The sequence below is a fragment of the Geotrypetes seraphini genome, chromosome 3 (genome assembly GCF_902459505.1).
Source record: "Geotrypetes seraphini chromosome 3, aGeoSer1.1, whole genome shotgun sequence".
NCBI classification, from domain to species: domain Eukaryota; kingdom Metazoa; phylum Chordata; class Amphibia; order Gymnophiona; family Dermophiidae; genus Geotrypetes; species Geotrypetes seraphini.
The window spans coordinates 88453587-88474229 of record NC_047086.1 but is presented as its reverse complement, the minus strand read 5'-3'; the positions used below and the strand labels follow the sequence as shown (position 1 = coordinate 88474229).

The following is a 20643-nucleotide window of genomic DNA, read 5'->3' as shown; positions in this document are numbered from 1 at the left end:
CCAATTCTTGAAATTGAAAAAAAATAGTGGTCTCACCTGTTCTTATGAGTGTACAACTATTATCATGAAGTACAATATTTTTGATCCATCCATCACCAGTTGTGTTATGAATTTCTGTTATGAAGATGTCAGATAATTGTTCTCCCTTATTATGGCTGTAGATGAAGTGAATGCAAACTGTGTTCGAACCGCATTGCATTCAAGCACAGTCATGGCCTGTTTAGTTCTTCTGTACAGGGTGTGGAGTCAGAAGCAATTTTTGGGTTACTGTAGTCTGAGTCGGTGAAAATGTGCCGACTCCAACTCTTAATGGAGTTAAACTGTATGTCATGCAAATACAATGTTTAAAATTCTTATTTTACAGATATTAATTTGATTAACCCTTTTTTTAGGATATGTTTTACTTTTAGACTATACTTTGATGCATGTCAGTAACAAAAATCTCAGGCAAGAGTACAGGATGTCTGGGGTGGTACTTGGAGAGACCTCCCAGGAAAGGGACTTGGGAGTTCTGATTGACAAGTCAATGAAGCTGTCTACTCAGTGTGCGGCGGCGGCGAAAAGGACAAACAGAATGCTAGGAATGATAAAGAAGGGGATCACGAACAGATCGGAAAAGGTTATCATGCCGCTGTACCGGGCCATGGTGCACCCTCACCTGGAGTACTGTGTACAGCACTGGTCACCGTACATGAAGAAGGACACAGTACTACTCGAAAGGGTCCAGAGAAGAGAGACTAAGATGGTTAAGGGGTTGGAGAAGCTGCCGTACAGTGACAGATTAGAGAAACTGGGCCTCTTCTCCCTTAAACAGAGGAGATTGAAAGGGGACATGATTGAAACATTCAAGATACTGAAGGGGATAGGCTTAGTAGATAAGGACAGGTTTTTCACCCTCTCCAAGGTAGGGAGAATGAGAGGGCACTCTTTAAAGTTGAAAGGGCATAGATTCCGTACAAATGTAAGGAAATTCTTCTTCACCCAGAGAGTGCTGGAAAACTTGGAGGCTGTCATAGGGGAAAACACCCTCCAGGGATTCAAGACAAAGTTAGACAAGTTCCTACTGAACAAGGACGTACGCTGGTAGGGCTAGTCTCAGTTAGGGCACTGGTCTTTGACCAAAAGGGCCGCCACGTGAGCGGACTGCTGGGCATGATGGACCACTGGTCTGACCCAGCAGCGGCATCTCTTATGTTCTTATCAAGTTCTTTGATTACAAAATGTAATATATTTTATGATATTTATATTAGTGAAAGTGGCACCTAGAGAATGATACGGGGACAAAGTTTGTCCCCGTGAACTCTGTCCCTGCCCAGTCCAATCCCCATCCCCATGAACTCTGTCTGATCCCATCTTGCACAAACCTTGAATAGTTATGGTTTTATATTGAAATCAGTTTATTAAAGTATAAAAAGAAACAATATTCTATGCAACTGTCATTTTATAAATCACAAATACAGAACAAGGATCAACAAAACCTGTCTCCCTTCCTCTCACACAAATATCCCCTCCACTATCGAGACAACTGAACAAGCCAAATTACTACCAAATGCTGCATAGAAAAATCATGCTAACAGAATACCTCAGTCACACACACAGAACACAAATGCTAAATCCAAAATAGCTGACAAAAAATGATAAACATAAAATCCCAAGAAGCCATACTTTGCATGTAATACACCACCTATCCTGTATAATAAAACACTAGCCGTGCATGCGCACTCCTACCTGCGTGTTCCATGATCGGTAGGTCCGTGGCAGGCAGGAGAGCGGATGCGCGGTTAGGGCCCACACTCGAGCGCTGTGGCTGACTCAGGATCGTGGGAGGTTGTGCCGCGCAAAGTGCTGCACAGGTAATGGAGGGGGAGGGACATATCGCTTCTGCACATACCGGCACAAACCTCCCTCCAGCGTTGGCAGCCGCAGCACGCTAAACAGGCTGTTTCGCGGCTTTCTCCTGCAGTTGAGTCCCTCTGCCGTGTCACTGATGACGTCATCAATGACGCAACAGAGGGACTCAACGGCAGAAGAAAGCCGCGAAGCAGCCTGTTTAGCGTGCTGCGGCTGCCAACACTGGAGGGAGGTTTGTTATTAAAGTCATCTCGCTGGGAGGGTCGCAGAGTCAGCGGGGGTTGGGCTGGGAGGGGAGAAAAGCGTCTGCCTCGGGTGCTTCAGGCAGCAGCAACGTTTACAATTCGCTGCTGTTGCCGGCTTCAGGCCTTCCTCTCTGGCCGGTCCTGCCTACTTCCTGTTTTCATGAAGACAGGACCAGCCAGAGAGGAAGACCTGAAGCCAGCAACAGCAATGAATTGTGAATGCTGCTGCTGCCCCATGAAGTAGTTCAAGGAGGAAAGGGAGCAGAGGGGGAGAGAATGGCTTGGAGGGAAGAAGAGATGGCAGGGCATGGAGGGAAGGAGGAAGGTATGCCAGACCAAGGGAAAAGGAAGGAGGAGATGGAGAGAGGCCATATGGAACAGAGAGAGAGAGGGCGGACACTGGATGGAAAGAGAAGAGATGGCAGTGAATGGAAGGGACTAGACAGAGGGTGAAGTAGAGAGAGGGAGACAGACACTGAATGGAAGTGTGGAGGACAGGGGGAGCAGACGGAAGGAAGTGGGGAGGAGAAAGAAAAAAGGGCACATGCAGGATTGAGGGAAGAGGATAAAGTTAGAAATAAAGATAGACAGACAGGGGGCCAGGGAAAGACACAGACAGGAAGAATGACAGCGTCCAAGGAGAGAGAGACAAATAAAAACAAAAACAGACAGACAGACATCTACTCTAGCACCCGTTAATGTAACAGGCTAAAACATTAGTATAGATATATAAATAAAGAAATTGAAGGTTTTATGCACAGACTCCATTGCCCTGCTTCTATGTTTGAGGACATGCTGCTTGACCTGGAGGAATATAATGCTTTCTTTCAGTATATGAATAGGATTATGTGACTGAAATAGTGGCAGCAGTCAGTAGCGAGCATGTGAACCAGCATGAACAAACCAAATTGTCTTCAGCTGAATGAACGAACAGGACTAGGAGAGGGTGAGAATTAGAAACAGTAGGGAAGTCAGTGAGAAACAATCTCCATTTAAATTACCAGTGGGAAAGAAGATTGCCCAGTACAAGACTAAATCCATTTTCAGTCTGATAACAAAAAAAAAAGTGTTTATCTTTCATGCTCGGTTATTGTCCCTCCCCTGCCTTTTGCTTGTGAAATTTAACAGCACTTTTTAATATCTGTGATAATTTTTCATATCCGGAATGAATGCTTGTTGTGCAGAAACTTGCTATATTTACATTTATTGGGGATATTTGGCTGTAAAGAGGAGAATTAGATTCCAGAAGAATTTGACTGTGTTGTGAGGGCTGCCCCTTCTCCAATGCTGTTTGATGGGGAACTTGGCTGACTCATTGAGTACCTGAATAAATTCATGTAAACCGTTATGAGCTTCCCTGGGAGAACAGTATAGAAAATTGAATAAATAAATAAATTGAAAGACAATCATCTCAGCAGGAGGTGGGCTGGTCTCTAACAGTGAAAAAGCTACCTGCAGTATTCCATCCATGTGCTCTCCTTGAAAGACCTGAACCATAACACTGATAAGTGCTCTTTGATCTTATTCTTAATTTTAAACTGTCTGGTTATAGGTCTTGCAGTCTGATATCTATTCTATTCTCTAAACTGTGCTGACTCTATGGGCTAGATTCTCTAACCTCACGAATCCGATCCGATCCATGAGGTTGGCGTCTGCCCGATTCACGACATGATCGCATGCAAATGGGGGTGAACGGAATCACTTCCCCAACTGACCGCATGCGCAGACCTTTTTCTTTGCCTGTAGATGGTCTGCACATGCTTACAGAGCTTTTGAATTTATTTTTTTTTTTTTACTTTTTTACTTCACGGGCTCGCACTGTGGGGAAGGGCAGGAGAATCAGGGCAGTGAGTCAGGGCAGCATTTGAGGTGCCCTATAACTCCCTGATCAGAACTTTGCTGGGCAGGGAGGGGGGAAGGCCTCCTGTTACCCTGGCATTTCACAGGATTATTGCATCTATGAATTTGGTAATTCTAATTTCACTTAGGAAGCAGGAACTGGACTTACACTTATAGGAAGGACAGAGCAGGACCACTGGGTACAGGTTGAGCCAGACCCGATCATTATACTGAAACAGAGGATATGAGACACACAAGAAAGGATTTCTCAGAGAATCCTGAATAATAGAAGTCACCAGACAGAAGCACTGAAGGCAGATTGGAGAGGAGAGTCAGGCAGAGAACAAGGTGGCAAGTGGCGAGTCGGGGCAGAGAGCAGGGCAGTCGGAAAGAACCTGAGCAAATGGTCCTTATCAGTCGCTTATTTTTTGATCGGCCAGCCCAGTCGGTGTCCCTCATTTTTTTTTTTTTTTTAGTGAATCGCTGCCTGCCTATATTTGCATGCCGTTCCCCCTCATTTGCATGTGCGGATTGAATCTGGAGTAAGATTAGTGAATCGGGTCGGGGTCGCTAAGTGATTACAAAGTGGTCAGGACACGATCGGTGTCCTTAGTGAATCTAGCCCTATCTGTATTGTGTTGTATTGCTCTGTTTTCAAACCTAGACCTTTCCCTCCTCAAAAACAATCCAATCCCCCCCCCCAAAAAAAAAAAAAAAGTTTCCTATCCCTTTCTGGCTAACTGTGATACTAGAGGGGATGGTCTTTTCAAACTGACTAGTGTTTTCATGCTGCTAATTTTTCTAAACTTTCCTAACTTGGTTTCTTGAACTGCAGGCTAGCTTTATAAGGTTTATTTTCCATTGCCAGACCTAGATATAGTGCAGATTTAGTCTTTCAGCTGGTTTTGTGCAGAATCTTTCTATATTTACTTTTTGGGGGGATATTTGGCTGTAAAGGGGAAAAATTAGATTCCAGCAGAATTTGATTGTATTGTGAGGGCTTCCCCTTCTCCAGTGCTGTTTGATGGGAAACTTGGCTGGTTCATTATAATCCCTCCAACCTCAGGGATTGCTACACAAATATGGATAACCCAATAATCAAGAATACTCCTCAGTCAATACTCATTCCAACCAATCAAGATGACTTTTATTCAATGTAATCATTGTGATGCTTTAGTTCCAAGGCACACCATCTGGAGGCTTAAGGCTTGCCCCATCTGTCTTCAGCTTTCTAGTATTAAACAGGAGCTCAATAAACTTAAACAGGAATTGGATACAATTAAAGAAGCTTCTGTCATTTTACAGAATCATACCACTTTATCACCATTGTCTAAAATATTAAAACAGTTCAGGAGTAGGTGGGGTCACAGTTGGTTCAGGTAAACTAAGATTTATGACTCAAAAACACCCAACCTCACAATTGTTGTCCCTACAGAATTCCTTTGCTCCATTAATGCATTATGATGCTCCAGAAAAAAAGAACTGAGGTGGAACTAGAACAAGTGAAGATAGCTCAAAAAGTAAAGCACCCTCAAAGCATAAATAAAAAAGCTCAAGCTCAGTCAGGAAAATTATTGCGGCTAGGGGATTCCATCATCAGAGGCATTAATCTTGGAATTCAGTTTAAGGAGCCCAAAATAGTGAAATGTCTTCCAGGACCCTCAGCTGCCAAGAGAACCCATCAAATACTAACTATAATTAAAGAAGAAACTAAGGATTCTACTACTGATGATGTTATCCACCTAGGAACAAATGACCTGGCCAACAATATCCCGCTTGGAGCGCAGAAAGCTTTTCGGGAGCTTGAGGAGGGTTAGAACCTTTTGTAAAGACTGTAGCCTTTTCAGAGTACTGCCTACTTATGAAAAGGGAGAGAGAGGAAAGATTACAAAATACAGAGAAATTCAATAGGTGTCTCAAAGCTTGGTGTCATCGAGAAGCCTTTAGGTACATAGAAGGTTGGGGCAACACATGGAAAAACAAAAGCCTATATTGTATTGATGGACAGGAAAAAGAATCCTTGCTGAGAAATTCAAGCAATATGTTTCTAGCCATTTATACTAGAAGGTGGGGATGGCATACAACATCAAAGGCAACATGGCTTTACTAAAGGTAAATCGTGCTGATCAAATCTGATTGAATTCTTTGACTGGGTAACCAGAGAATTGGATCAAGGTTGTGTGCAAGATGTAATTTAATTAGATTTCAGCAAAGTCTTTGACACTGGTTGACATATGAGGCTCTTGAATAAACTTGACGGGCAGGGTTTAGGACCCAAAATGGTGAACTGTATTAGAAACTGGTTGACGAACAGAAGCCAGAGAGTGGTGGTAAATGGAATTTGCTTGGAGGAAGGATAGGTGAGTAGTGGAGTGCAACAAGGATCGGTGTTGGGGCCAATTCTGTTCAATATATTTGTGAGCTACATAGCTGAAGGGTTAGAAAGTAAGGTTTGCCTTTTGCAGATGATACCAAGATTTTTAACAGAGTGGACACCCCAGAGGGAGTGGAAAATATGAAAAAGGATCTGTGAAAGTTAGAAGAATGGTTTAAAGTTTGTCAACTAAAATTCAATGTGAAGAAGTGCAGAGTGATGCACTTGGGGAGTCGAAATCCAAGGGAACTAACTGTATGTACTGAGAGGTGAGAGGCTGATATGCACGGATGGGAAGAGGGACCTTGGGTGATAGTGTCTGAGGATCTGAAAGCAACGAAACAGTGTGACAAAGCTATGGCTGTAGCCAGAAGGATGCTGGGCTGTATAGAAAGAGGCATAACCAGCAGAAGAAAGGTGGCGCTGATTCCCCTGTATAGGTCGTTGGTGAGGCCCCATGTGGAGTACTGTGTTCAGCTTTGGAGATCGTATCTGGCTAAGGATGTAAAAAGACTTGAAGTGGTTCAGAGAAAAGCGACAAAAATAGTATGGGGCTTGCACTAAAAAACGTACAAGAAGAGATTGGAAGGACTGAATATGTATACGCTAGAGCAGTGGTCCCCAACTCTGTCCTGGAGGGACCACCAGGCCAATCGAGTTTTCAGGCTAGCCCTAATGAATACGCATGAAGCAGATTTGCTTGCCTGTCATTTCCATTATTTGCAAATCTCTCTCATGCAATTCATTAGGGCTAGCCTGAAAACCCGATTGGCCTGGTGGTCCTCCAGGACAGGGTTGGGAACCACTGCGCTAGAGGAGAGGAGGGACAGGGGAGATATGATATAGACATTTAAATATTCAAAAGGTATTATTATAGAAACAAATCGTTCCTAGAGAAAGGAAAATGGTCAAACTAGAGGGCATGAACTGAGGTTGTGGGGTGGTTTAGGAGTAATATTAGGAAAATCTTTTTCACGAAGAGGGTGGTAGATGCCTGGAATGCCCTCCTGAGGGAGGTGGTGGAGATGAAAATGGTGATGGAATTCAAAAAAGCGTGGGATGAACACAGAGGATCTCTAATTAGAAAATGAATGGTATAAAACTAAGGCCGGTATTGGGCAATCTTGTACTGTCTGTGTCCTATACTCATATGGTTATTTGGTTTAGGATGAGTTGGGGAGGGCTCTGATAGAAGCTCCAGTGACAGGATGGTTAGAATAGGCTGGAGTAGGCTTCAGTGGTAACTTCAGCAATGGGAACCTAAAGACAGTACTGGGTGGACTTGTATGGTCTATTGCTCAGAAATATTAAAGAAAATCCTGAAAGGCTTAGAGAAGGTAGACAGGGACAGATTCTTCAGACTGTGGGGAGCCACAAGTACAAGGGGGCACTCGGAGAAATTGAAAGGGGACAGGTTTAGAACAAATGCTAGGAAGTTCTTCTTTACTCAGAGGGTGGTGGACACATGGAACGCGCTCCCGGAGGCTGTGGTAGGGCAGGGCACGCTACTGGGGTTCAAAGAAGGTTTGGATAAATACCTACACGATAAGGGGATTGAGGGGTACAAATAGACATAGAGATAGGTATAGGAAAGGCAGGGACAGATAGACATAGAGATAGGTATAGGAAAGGCAGGGACACTTAACAGGTCATGGAGCTGATGGGCCGCTGCGGGCTGCTGGGCGCGATGAACCTCTGGTCTGACCCGGCGGAGGCAACTCTTATGTTCTTATGTTCTTAACCATGAACATATAATGAGTTTGACTATTGGGCAGACTGGATGAACTGTTAGGTCTTTTTCTGCTATCATTTACTTTGATTACTATACTTTTTGAAGGGTTTTTTTTTTTTTAAATACCTCCATTGCTGCTTCCAGTGAATCAAAAACAGAACAATACCATACATTGAGAAACAGAAGTCCTTCAGAGTAGGGACAAACAACAGACTTTTCACAAGTCGAAAGGTCACTTAATGTTCCAATGAAAAGACTTTATTTGATGGAATCTTATGGAGCTGCTCAGGTTTGCTGTCTTCGAATAAAGTCTTTTCATTAGAACATTGTGACCTCTTGACATGACTTCTTAACTTGAGGGAAGTCTGTGGTTCATTCCCACTCTGAAGGACTTCTGCTTTCAGTGAATGCCTTGAAGAGCTTTCCAAGCACAGGAATTATTTCATCAAGAATAGGAATCTAGACATTGTACAAGAAATAAATGTTGTCCATTAAAATTTAAAATACACCTTTGTATGTATACATTTTAAGGACCAGATTCATGATTTTATTTCAGAACATCTCCATCGGGAGAAAAGATCTCTTCCAGACCCCTTGAAGAATACTTGCAAGATGCTAGTAGTGGCAGATCATCGCTTTTTCAAGTACATGGGCCGTGGGGAGGAGAGCACAACAATTAACTATTTGGTAAATTTTGATAGTGCAGTGTGGCTGTTACATCTGTTGTGATTTACCGTAACTCATGCTCAGTTGTTTAACCTCCCAAATTATCTGTCAATATATTTTGATGCTAGTATATCAAATGTTCCCACATATTGTTAAAATAATTGTATATATTGCTTCCTGTAAATTTTCCATATAAAAGGTACAAAGATGTTAACTGTATCCATCAGTGTCCCCTATAATTCTATTACTTTCATATTACATACAGTATAACATATATTATGATCACCACTCATGTTTTTGGTCCCACTGCTCTTATCTTTAAGTAGAGGACTGTGACTGGATAGAGGAGAGAGTGAGTATGGCAGTGAAGTATTAGCAACACACCAAGAAATGGTGCATTTGATCAAAGCTTTAGGACTGTTATTCAATTCTTAATTGAAAAATACTGTTTCTATATGCAGATTGAATTAATTGACCGGGTAGATGACATCTATCGGAATACATCCTGGGATATAGCCTGGAAGGGGTATGGAGTGCAAATAGAGCAGGTAATGGAATAAAATAGACCCTCTGGCATATAACATACTCTGATTGTTAGTAAATGACGCACTAAATTTACTGTATGTATATACAGAAGTAACATGTAATTCCTTGCATGTTTTGATACCTTTTATTGGAATACTGTAAGAATAATCCAGAAATGTATGATGAACATGTATTTTAATCCATTTATGAACTAATATATTGTAAAACAATTCTAAGTAATATCCAATAATAAAACGTCTACCAGTTGATAGTGGCATCAGTCAGCTTTTTTTTTTTAAACAGCCTGTTTCCAGCCAAATTAGTACTAGATGTTCAGTGCTATGCCATGTTCAGGCACAAGTATTACATAATGGGGGCTTCTTTGCCCAATGGTGGCTGCAGGGGCTTATGCAGGGTCCAACCAGTATTCAGCTAGGTCCAGCATAACTATTTTTCCTTAAAAAGAGTCCTCAATTCCTCTCCTGGCCCTAGAAATAGCCCCCTTCTTCCCTTCACCTCCCCCTAAGACCCCCCCACCATGCAGTCACCCCTTCCTCCCCCACTCTCTAGGTATGCCCCTGGGTCTACCTGATAGTATGCCCCCTGGTGATCCTAGTGGGGTCAATGGGGGACTCAGCGACCTTTTCCTTTGTGGTCAGGGCCTGTCATTCTAAGCTCCGCCATGATCCAGTGATCCGCCATGATCCACTGATATCTCACCTTCCTGATCTCAGGGGTGGACTACATGGCAGATGCCCTGTACGACATGTTCAAAGTCTTTAGCAAACTGTCGGCTTATTCCATTTCAGTGTGGTGGATGTTGTGGATCCAGTAGTGGTCCAGTGATTCGTCTTTGAAGGCCACCTTAAGCCAGTTACCTTTTAATGGATGAGTTCTGTTTGGTAAAGACGTTCCCATCAGTACTTTTTGCAGCAATTTTCTCAGTCTGCCAAGCAAAGGTTCGGTGGTTCCTATCACTAGCTATCACTGCCGTCTAGTGGTGACTTCTAAGAAACAATTCTGATGCTAGGCCTTTTGCTGCCCCTCTGCGGATTTGGGGGGGGGGGGAACTCTCATCCTTTCTGGCAGAACAGCAGACCATCACTTTGGACCGTTAGGTCCTAGAGGTTCTTCAGGATGGCTACAACCTTGAGTTTCATTGTCCCCTGGCAGATTATTTTCTGGATTCCCACAGGGAGGCCAGAAAAGGTGGCCTGAGTGGAAGCCACTGTCTGCAGTCTTCTGGACATTGCGGACATAGAGCCCATTCTGGAGCAATACTCTATAATCTTCATTGTGCCAAATAGAGGCTCCAAAGACTGGAGGCTGATCCTGGACCTCAAAGTGGTCAATGCGGCACTGAGAGTGCCTCGTTTCCAGATGGAGACCGTGTGTTCGGTGATTGCCTCGGTGACTCCAGTTGAATTCTTAGCTTCCCTGGATCTGATGGAGACATATCGCCATATTACCATCTTTCCTGAACACAGGAAGTACCTGAGATTCCACTTTCTGCAGCAGCACTATCAGTTTTTGGCGCTGCCTTTCGGATTGGCACCACTGCCCAGGACCTTCACCAAGGTTGTGTCAGCGACCCACAGGTGTTAGGTGATTCTGGACCAGGGACTCAGACTCCCTTGTTATCCTCGTCTACTCACACAGGTCCCAATTGCGCTTCAGGATCTGGACCGCTTTGATCTTAAAACCTGGCTATTTAGCGTGTGGCCTTAGTTCACAAGGGCTATTCCTCGGCTGTGATTGCCACCGTTCTCCATAGCAAGAAGTCCACGGTGGTGGCCTACGCAAAAGCTTGAAGATGTTATCAGGCATGGTGCATCCAGAAACTCGAGGATCCATCTGTCCTGTCAGTTCTCCAGATTCTGGAGTTCCTCCAGGACGGCCTGGCAAAGGGCCTGGCTGTGGCTTCTCTCAGGATACAACTTGCAGGTCTTTTCTGCCTAGACCCTAAACCTCTGAGAGGCTTCTTAGCCTCTCATCCGGATATTGTCCATTTTCTGAGGGGGGCACTGAGGTTTTGCTCCCCTCCCTGCAGCTGCCCTGTCTGTCTTGGAATCTCAATCTGGTCGTTCATTCTATGGCTTGTCTGCCTTATGAGCTTCTGGAATGTGCATCTTTAATGGATCTTACAATCATCTGTCTTTCTGATGGCCATTATCTCCACCCACAGGATTTCTGAGCTTTAGGCTTTTTCCTGTCGGCATCCTTTTTTGCATATCACGGATTCTGGCATGATTCTGTGCACTGTTCACTCTTTTCTTCCCAAAGTGGTCTCTGCCTTCCACGTTAACCAGGAGGTCCGGCTTCTTGCCTTTACTTCCTCCAGTTTGAGGAACCAGGACCAGGTGTTGTGGACTTTGGATGTATGCAGGATCTTGTTGTGGTACCTGGAGGTCATGAACAAGTTTCATGTCTCTGACTATCTATTTGTACTGGTGGGTCCTGCCTGCAAGGGCAGGCTAGCTTCCAAAGCTACCATTTCCAGATAGATCCATATGGCTATTTCCTCTGCTTACATAGCGACTGGAAATGGCACTGAAGCAGGTGAAATCTGTGGTTATCTCCTGTGAGCTGGAAAGATGGAGATGTGAGGATACGCCTTCATCACATCCAGAGAGGCATGGAATTCTCTCAAAGCCACCACTGCTATGATGGAGTGAACAATTTTCATGCGAAAGTGGGGGACCCTCAGGGTCTCATTTACAGACTTCAAACCCAGAATGGGTCTCCAATCTGTGCCTTTCTTGGGCACTATGATGTATAAAGAGTATCTGCCTTAGCCCAATTCTTCTTCAAGGACTGAGGATGGTGCTGTGCTCCACTACAGAAGGGGAGGAGTTCTCAAGTTCTTATGCAGTTTGCAAGAAACGGGAATCAACAGTTCAAGTATGGACTCCTGTGTATCCGCTACAGAAGTTACTATTTTGCGACATATGAGGGTCTTTTAATAAATAATGCACACTATTTTTTTTAAATTTACATGTTTTATTTTTTTTCCAAGTATTTCTTTACAATCCTTCAATATAGTCTCCCTGCTTTGCAATGACCGAGTCCCAACATCCGGGAAGCTTCATTATTCCGTCCAAGATACCATTTTGTTCAGTCCGAATGGCTTGGGTACCGGCGGAAGAAAGCTCTTCCAGAGATGCAAAATGATGTCCATGCATAAGTTGTTTCAACTTTGGAAAAAGGTTGAAGTCTGGTGGACTCATGTCTGGACTGTAGGGAGTATGAGGTAATACCTCCCAGCTGTATTCACGTAGTTTTTCCAATGATGAGTGGAGAGCATCTTCCCTACGACCAAAAAAATTTCGATGAGCTCAATCAAAAGTCAAACAAATGATGATTTTTGCTTATGATCATGAAGGCATCATCATCACAGACAAAGTTCCATGTGGAAGAAGTGTCACAGCAGTGTATTATCGTGATTTGTTGCAAAAAATGCACAGAAAAATGCACAAAACCCAACCTCAGTTGCTTTTGACTGGGCCACTCATTCTTCACTACAATGCTCACCTGCACATAGGGAATGTCATTGAAAAACTACACGAATACGGCTGGGAGGTATTACTTCATGCTTCCTACAGTCCAGACATGAGACCACCAGACTTTGACCTTTTTCCAAAGTTGAAACAACCTATGTGTGGACATCGTTTTGCATCTCTGGAAGAGCTTTCTTCCACCGGTACCCAAGCCATTCGAATATTAAAGATAAGTTTAAAAACTCACTGTGATATTGCTTTATTAAATATTTGCCTATTGAAGGATTTGGCAATAGCAAGACTTTGGCAACACATTAAGGAGGAGGTGGTGATAAGGGTCAATGATTATGCTGTAAACCCGTTCAGTTTTAATATTGCACCATTTTGTGATGTTTCAAGGGGGTTTCTGAGATCCTATATCCTCCTGTCTCACATATCACATATGGGATGATTTGTATTTGTTGTGGATTCAAACCCACGCTGCTCCCTGTGACCTTAGGCAAGTCACTTAATCCCCCCATTGTTCCAGGTACATTAGATAGATTGTGATCCCGCCGGGATAGACAGGGTAAAATGCTTGAGTACCTGAATAAATTCACTTAAACCATTATGTGCTCTCCTGGGAGAATGGTATAGAAAAATGAATACATAAATAAATAGTCCCATAACACTAGCCAAAGGCAGTGAGACAAACTCTGCAAGTCATTGATACTTAGAATACTGCGGTGAGACTTATCTATGGTTTGAAGAAGTTTGACCACATAACCCCCTTTTACCGTGAATTGCATTGGCTCCCTGTGGAGGCTCGTATTATCTTTAAATTGGGTTGTATATATTATATTGAAAATCAAAATCTAAATAAGTTGGAGAAAAAATCTATATACTTAATTCACAATTTAAACAATATAACTTATAAAGTGAATTTAAATAATAAACAATGTTAATAAATCATTAAAAATGATTTTAAGAGTGCTCAGTGTGATATCTTATTCAAAACCAGCAGATTATTAGAATGATGTAAAGATTATATATCTTCATTCTAATAATCTGCTGGTTTGGAATAAGATATCACACTGAGCACTCTTAAAATCATTTTTAATGATTTATTAACATTGTTTATTATTTAAATTCACTTTATAAGTTATATTGTATATATTATATTCAAATATATTTTAATGAGCTCAACAATAAAACAAGCAAATACATAGGGTGAATCAACAGCAAGCCCAAGTTATATCAAAAACCCTACAACACCATACCCCCCCTATCCAACCACCCAGCTCCCCAAACAATCCCCCCCGGTCCTCCTTCCAGTTACAACCCCTAGAATGAGCTATATTACAGTACAAAAAATACGTAGACTTACATAAAATGAACATAATAATATAGAAGAGCAAGATATCAGCAGTTAAGCAAGAAGCTTCAAGCCAAGGGAGTCATGGTGGTCCAAAAGGGTTCCCAAGTGCGCTGAAAAGAGCGCCTGGGAGGGAGGGAAAGTCTAGCACATCCCGTCGTTCCCACATCAGGAGAGTAATCAACTGGCATTGCCAAAGAGAGTAGTCCAGCGCCTCTCCCTCAAGCCATTTAAGTAAGATACATTTCAAGGCAAGAATTTAATTTAATTTAATTTAATTCTTATATACCGCTAATAACCGTGAGGTTTCTAAGCGGTTTACAAAAATGATGCATTAAAGATACAATAAATAAAAAGGCAACAGCCCCCCTTTTACGGGGGAATAATGGGGGATATCTCCAAATAAAAACAAGGGAGAATGTTGAATAGTAATGTTCAAAATGAGCTCCACAAAGAGAAATATGGCATCCCAAAAGGAGCAAATAATGGGGCAGGTCCAGAACATATGTGTCCCAAGCCCACCTCAGGGGCCCGACATCTAAGACAGGCAGCTGACTCACGAAACCCACAAAGATAAGCCCTCTTAGGAGAAATGTACAAACGGAGGACCAACTTATAATGTTGTTCACAAAAAGTAGTATACAGTGGAACCTCGGTTTGCGAGTAACCTGGTTTGCGAGTGTTTTGCAAGACGAGCAAAACACTCAGCAAACTTTTGTCTCGCAAACCGAGCATTTTCTGGTTTACGAGCACCTCCCCCCCGTTCTAACTGGCATCGCACCCCCCGAACCGGCATCGCAACCCCCCCCCCGCGAATGCCCCCCGCGAGAACCGCAAAGCACCCCCGTGCTGAAAGCGGCATCCGCCCGCCCTTCCTCCCAAGCACTTGGTCCTTACCCCTTCTGCTCATTGTAAGTGTGAATGCGAGCTCCCGCCTCTTGCCTGGGCTGAGCCTTGAGCATCTGCGCATGCTCAAGGCCTTCTGGCTCTCGTTCTCTCGGAACGTGAGCGCAGGCAGGCAGTGATACAAAAACAGCAGACACCCATGGACCGATTGCAGCGTTCCGCCATCTCCCTCCCGCCACCTCACCTTAGATGTAGAGTATGCTGGCTTTCTTTTTTGCCCAGCCGCATGTGCGGCTGCTCATTTGTTCAATATTCTCCTCTGACGCAACCGGAAACAGGAAGTTGCAGGAGAGGAGAGAAGATTGATCAACTTGAGCAGCCGCACGTGCGGCTGGGTGAAAAAGAAAGCCGTCATACTCTACATCAGTGTTTTTCAACCTTTTTACACCTATGGATCGGCAGAAATAAAAGAATTATTTTGTGGACTGGCAAACTACTAGGACTAAAATTTAAAAAAAACATTTCTGCCCCATCTCCGCGAGCTCGGTCACCTCAGTAACTATAGAAAAATAGACAAATATAGTGCAAAATATAGACAGCAGATATAAATTCTCAAAACTGACACGTTTTGATCATTTTTCCTACCTTTGCTGTCTGGTGATTGATTTCATGAGTCTCTGGTTGCATTTCCTTCTGTCTGTGTATCCTTTCTTTCTGCACTCAGGCCTAAGAATTGTCCCTTTCTATTCCCTCCCCTTTCCTTCCTATGTCCTTAGTGCCCACGGTGCCTCCTTCCCATGTCTTTAGTGCCCCCAGTGCCTCCTTCACATATCCTTAGTGCCCCTTCCTGTCTTTAGTGCCCACAGTGCCTCCTTCCCATGTCTTTAGTGCCTCCAGTGCCTCCTTCCCATGTCCTTAGTGCCCCCGGTGCCTCCTTCCCATGTCTTTAGTGCCCCCAGTGCCTCCTTCACATATCCTTAGTGCCCCTTCCTGTCTTTAGTGCCCGCAGTGCCTCCTTCCCATGCCTTTAGTACCCCTAGTGCCTCCTTCCCATGTCCTTAGTGCCCCTTCCTGTCTTTAGTGCCCACAGTGCCTCCTTCCCATGTCTTTAGTGCCTCCAGTGCCTCCTTCCCATGTCCTTAGTGCCCCCGGTGCCTCCTTCCCATGTCTTTAGTGCCCCCAGTGCCTCCTTCACATATCCTTAGTGCCCCTTCCTGTCTTTAGTGCCCGCAGTGCCTCCTTCCCATGCCTTTAGTACCCCTAGTGCCTCCTTCCCATGTCCTTAGTGCCCCTTCCTGTCTTTAGTGCCCCCAGTGCCTCCTTCCCATGTCTTTAGTACCCCCAGTGCCTCCTTCCCATATCCTTAGTGCCCCTTCCTGTCTTTATGCCCCCAGTGCCTCCTTCCCATGTCCTTAGTGCCCCTTCCTGTCTTTAGTGCCCCCAGTGCCTCCTTCCCATGTCTTTAGTGCCCCCAGTGCCTCCTTCCCATATCCTTAGTGCTCCTTCCTGTCTTTAGTGCCCCTAGTGCCTCCTTCCTATGTCCCTCTCACTGCCTTCCACACTTTGTCCCACCCCCACCCCCAAAGCCTTCCTGCCTGTCTCCCTCGCCATAGCCAGCCTGCTGCCTCCCTGCCGCTCAAAAAAAAAAAAAAAGCCTCCTTCCTTTTCCCCTGCTCTTACTGCCATGCTGCAGCTGCTAAAGCCGACAGGAAGTCTTTCCGACGTCAATTCTGAAGTCGGAGAGGACGTTCTGGGCCAGCCAGGCAGCGATTGGCTGGCCCAGAACGTCTTCTCCGACGTCAGCATTGACTTTGGAAAGACTTCCTGTCGGCTTTAGCAACTGCAGCATGGCAGTAAGAGCAGGGGAAAAGGAGGGAGGCTTTTTTTTTTTTTGCAGCTGTCCCTTGCTGCGATCGGGCGGGTGGGGACCTCACGATCCTTGATTGCCTCACTGCGGAGACAAGTCCATTCACCGCTCCATGGGGAGGTGAATGGCCTTGTCCCCGTCACCGCAGAGGCCACTATTTTTTCTTCCCCGTTTCGGCGGGTTACCCGCGGCTACTCGCAGCTAGCCGCAGGTAACAACCACTGTGTCATTCTCTACTTGTTACTTACATCTCATTCTTATGTACATTTCAGAAAACAATTGAAAACTTACCTTTTTTCAAAATTCTTGGTTGACTAGGGGGAGAAGAAGTTGCGAGTGTTAGGTTGAATTTTCTTAGTTTCTGCTAGGTTTTCATAAAGGGTCTTGACTTATGTGTTCCAGTTTGATGAAGCTTCTTTGGGTGTCTGTTTAGTCCCAGTCGTTTTGGCTATTTTAAAGATGATGGATGATAGCTTTTCTAGGTTGACTGAGCAAGGGTTAAGTATGTTCTTGAGTTGGGTGGTGTTCTTGGTTGGGAGTTTTGCAGATGTGTACGTGAGATGGAACGTGATAAGGTAGTAGTTGGATTAAGTTACTGGTTCAGAGACGTAGTGCTAGATGTGAGGGTCGGCGGGTTGGTCTTTTTGTGTAAAGACTAGGTCAAGAGTATGGCCTCCAGTGTGGGTAGTTGAGGTGATGATCTGGTGGAAGCCTAGGTCTGATATTGTTGTGAAGACAGCTGGTGCCCCGGTTATGTTGATGTAGTTTGTAAAGTTGAAGTTGCCAAGGATAGTGATTCGTTAGTGGGAGATAACTAGCTTGCTGATTATTGTTATGAGGACATCTAGGACACTGTTTTTCAACCGCCGGTCCGCAGACCGGTGCCAGTCCGTGCAGGGCCGGCGAGATCGACATCTACAATTTCCTGCCGGTCCGCACAGGGCTGGCAAGATCGGCGAGCTGAAGTCAGCGCAGGGTCGGGGAGATCATGGAGAGCATCCAACAGTGGCTTTCTCCCCTCCCAGCAGCTGTCAGTACTTACCAGCGCAGCTAGTCAGGAAGGCAGCCTTGGGGTTTTTGTTGAGTTGCGGCCGCCTCTGATGATGCAACTTCCTCTTTCCTCGGAGGTGGTGCGACCCATCAAAGGACCCAAGGCTGCCTTCCTGAATCGCTGCGCTGGTAAGTACCGACAGCTGCTGGGAGGGGAGAAAGCCACTGTTGGAGACTGGGAAGCTGCTGAGCAAGAGAAAAATAAGGGATAGCTACTACTGGACCTGGAGGAAGGAGAAGGAGAGATGCTGCTGGGAGTGGAGGAGGGAAGGGAAGAGAGTTACTGCTGGACAGGGGGAGGAGGGAAGGGAGAAGGAAAAAGGAAGGAAATAGCTGGCAGGGAGATTAGAGGAGGGGAAGGGGGCAAAAAGGAATGAGAAAGTAGAGAGATGGGAAAGGGGGTCAGCAGAGAAATAGAGAGGGACAAAGATGCTAGATATGGTGTAGGAGAAATAAAAATGAAGAGAGCAGTGAAGCTGGAATGAATCATGTAAAAAGGAGAGAGGGGGCACAGGCTGCCTGGAAAGGGGAGAGGGGCATAGAAAGAAGACAGATACCATATGGAAGGGGGAGAGGGCAGACAGTGGATGGAAGGAGCAGATGCTGGATTGAAGAGACAGAGAGGACAGACGCTAGAAGGAAGAGAGTGAAAAGAAGATGAAAGTAGAAACCAGAGACAACAAAAGGTAGAAACAAATAATTGTAATTCTATTTTGTGATTAGAATATATCAGATTTGAAATATATATCCTGCTAGAGCTGGTGTTAGACATAACTGGGGACTGCAAAGTCCAGGCAGTGGCTTAAGGCTCTCTCTGACCAGGGGGGCAGTTGCCCTAGTTGCACTCCCCTATCCCTATTCCTGCTATGTGTAACTGCGGTATTCTGTTAGCATGATATTTCTGTGTAGCATTCTATAATAATTTGGCTTATTCAGTTTTCTTGATAGTAGAGGGGATATATCTGAAGGGGAGGGGAGACGGGTTTTCTTGATCCTTGCTCTGTATTATTTGTATTTATAAAATGAGAATTGTACAGAATATTGTTTCTTTTTATACTTTAATAAAATACATTCAATTTAAAATCATAACTGAGGCTTGTGCAGATGGGATCAGATGGTTTTTGAGGACCGAGCTCACGGAGACGGGGCAGAAACGGGGTTTTTAAATTTCAGTCCTAGTAGTTTGCCGGTCCACAAAATAATTTTTTTTCCCCTGCCAGTCCATAGGTGTAAAAAGGTTGAAGAACAATGATCTAGGACATTCATGGGGGAGCTTGAAGCTCTGTAGTTCAGGGCAAATGTGAGGTTGCTGGTATGACCAGTGCATAAGGTGAGACATTCAGTACCATTTAGTGTGATAGTGTCTATTGGTCTTGGGGTGATGTTTGATTTTATAATGGTTGCTGCTACTCCTCCCTTTTTGTTTGTAGGAGAGCTTGCTAAGGCTTGATAGCCTGGGGGACATATCATACCTAGTGCGACTCCATCATTATCTTTCAGCCAGGAATCAGGAAAATGTCCCAAGTTTTTTTCTGTGAGGAGGTCATTTAGTATGATATCTTTGTTATTTACTGATCTGGCATTTATGAGGGCGATAGATATGTTTTTTACTATTGGAGTGATTGGGGAAGTGAGGATTGATCTTAAGTTGGGGGGACTGTGTTGGGAGGGGTTTTTTTCCGGGACAGTTTCTTAAGTCACCATATCTGCCCTGACTGAAGATGACTCTGATAGCAAAGCATATGATGGGCAAGATTGTTACAAGTTTAAGGAGATAAAACATTTGAGCTATTGGATTACATTTGTAGTTTTGTTATTTTTAGTCTCTTCAAGTTGGATTTGGTTGAGCAACAGGTTGAGGGTGATTGGTTGGGGGTAAATGCGAGATGTAATCTGAGCCTAGGGGTGGGTGGGATAAGAGGAGGGCCTAAGGCAGAGTACACACTGTGACTGTGGAGACTATCTTGAAAGGTCTTTCAGAAGTTAGTATATATTTTGTCAAGGAAGCATTTCTCAAAAGCAGAGTCTGAGGTAGGGAAGAGTTTTCTAAAAGCAGGAATAGAATTCTAGTCAGAAGCAGCTTTGATATGTGGCCAGCTGGTTGATGGTTGCATGTATGGAGTTTTAAATGTTTGCTGAAGGAAGGAAAGCTTTTGGAGTTTTGTCAAGGAAGCATTTCCCAAAAGCAAAGTGTGTTAGGGAAGGTCCCACAGGTAAGTGCTCTACTACTAGTAGATTCTAATTTAATTCATAATAGCCAGGTCAGAAGAGCTTGAAATACAGAGCACAACAATCAATTTGAAGACACATTATTACATAAAGCAAGGCTTTCCCCTGCAGGGACTTGTGAATCAAAAACAGTTTTAAATTTATAATGCCTCTCCTAGGCTCCCATTTCTATCATAAAATTTCAATACTTCCCCATACTACAGGGATAGCACAACACTTGCTCAGCACACAAAATATTAGCTTAAAAACAAGACCAAGAAAATAGCCTTCTATTTACAGAGATAATTAAGGCAGAAAGAAGCTCCCATGTCAACCACCTGTCTGAAGTGTGAAAATCACTCTTCCTGGCTGTCTTATCTACAGGAAAACTCAAATAAAAATTAAACTTCCATATCAAAATGTAAAATATAGTAGAGATTTAAGTTTTTATAGTGGAGTTTAAGTTCCTTTTCCTCTCAAAAAGCAGATGTAATCCTTGAACTATCCCTGTCCCCAAAACCTCAGTCCATCCTCCAGAATAATTGCTTACCATCTCATGGGCAACTGGGCAGAAGTGATATGAGAATTG

General features: G+C 44.1%; 1 protein-coding gene across 2 annotated transcripts in view; it reads left to right on the top strand.

The window, feature by feature from the left end:
- ADAM17 (ADAM metallopeptidase domain 17) overlaps positions 1-20643 on the top strand; it is a 170617-nt gene that overhangs the window by 58047 nt on the left and 91927 nt on the right. For both annotated transcript variants that reach the window (XM_033936709.1, XM_033936710.1), the window contains 2 exons: positions 8598-8728; positions 9169-9255. In XM_033936709.1, the coding sequence (XP_033792600.1) occupies positions 8598-8728; positions 9169-9255 (218 nt within the window). The remainder of the gene's footprint in view (positions 1-8597; positions 8729-9168; positions 9256-20643) is intronic.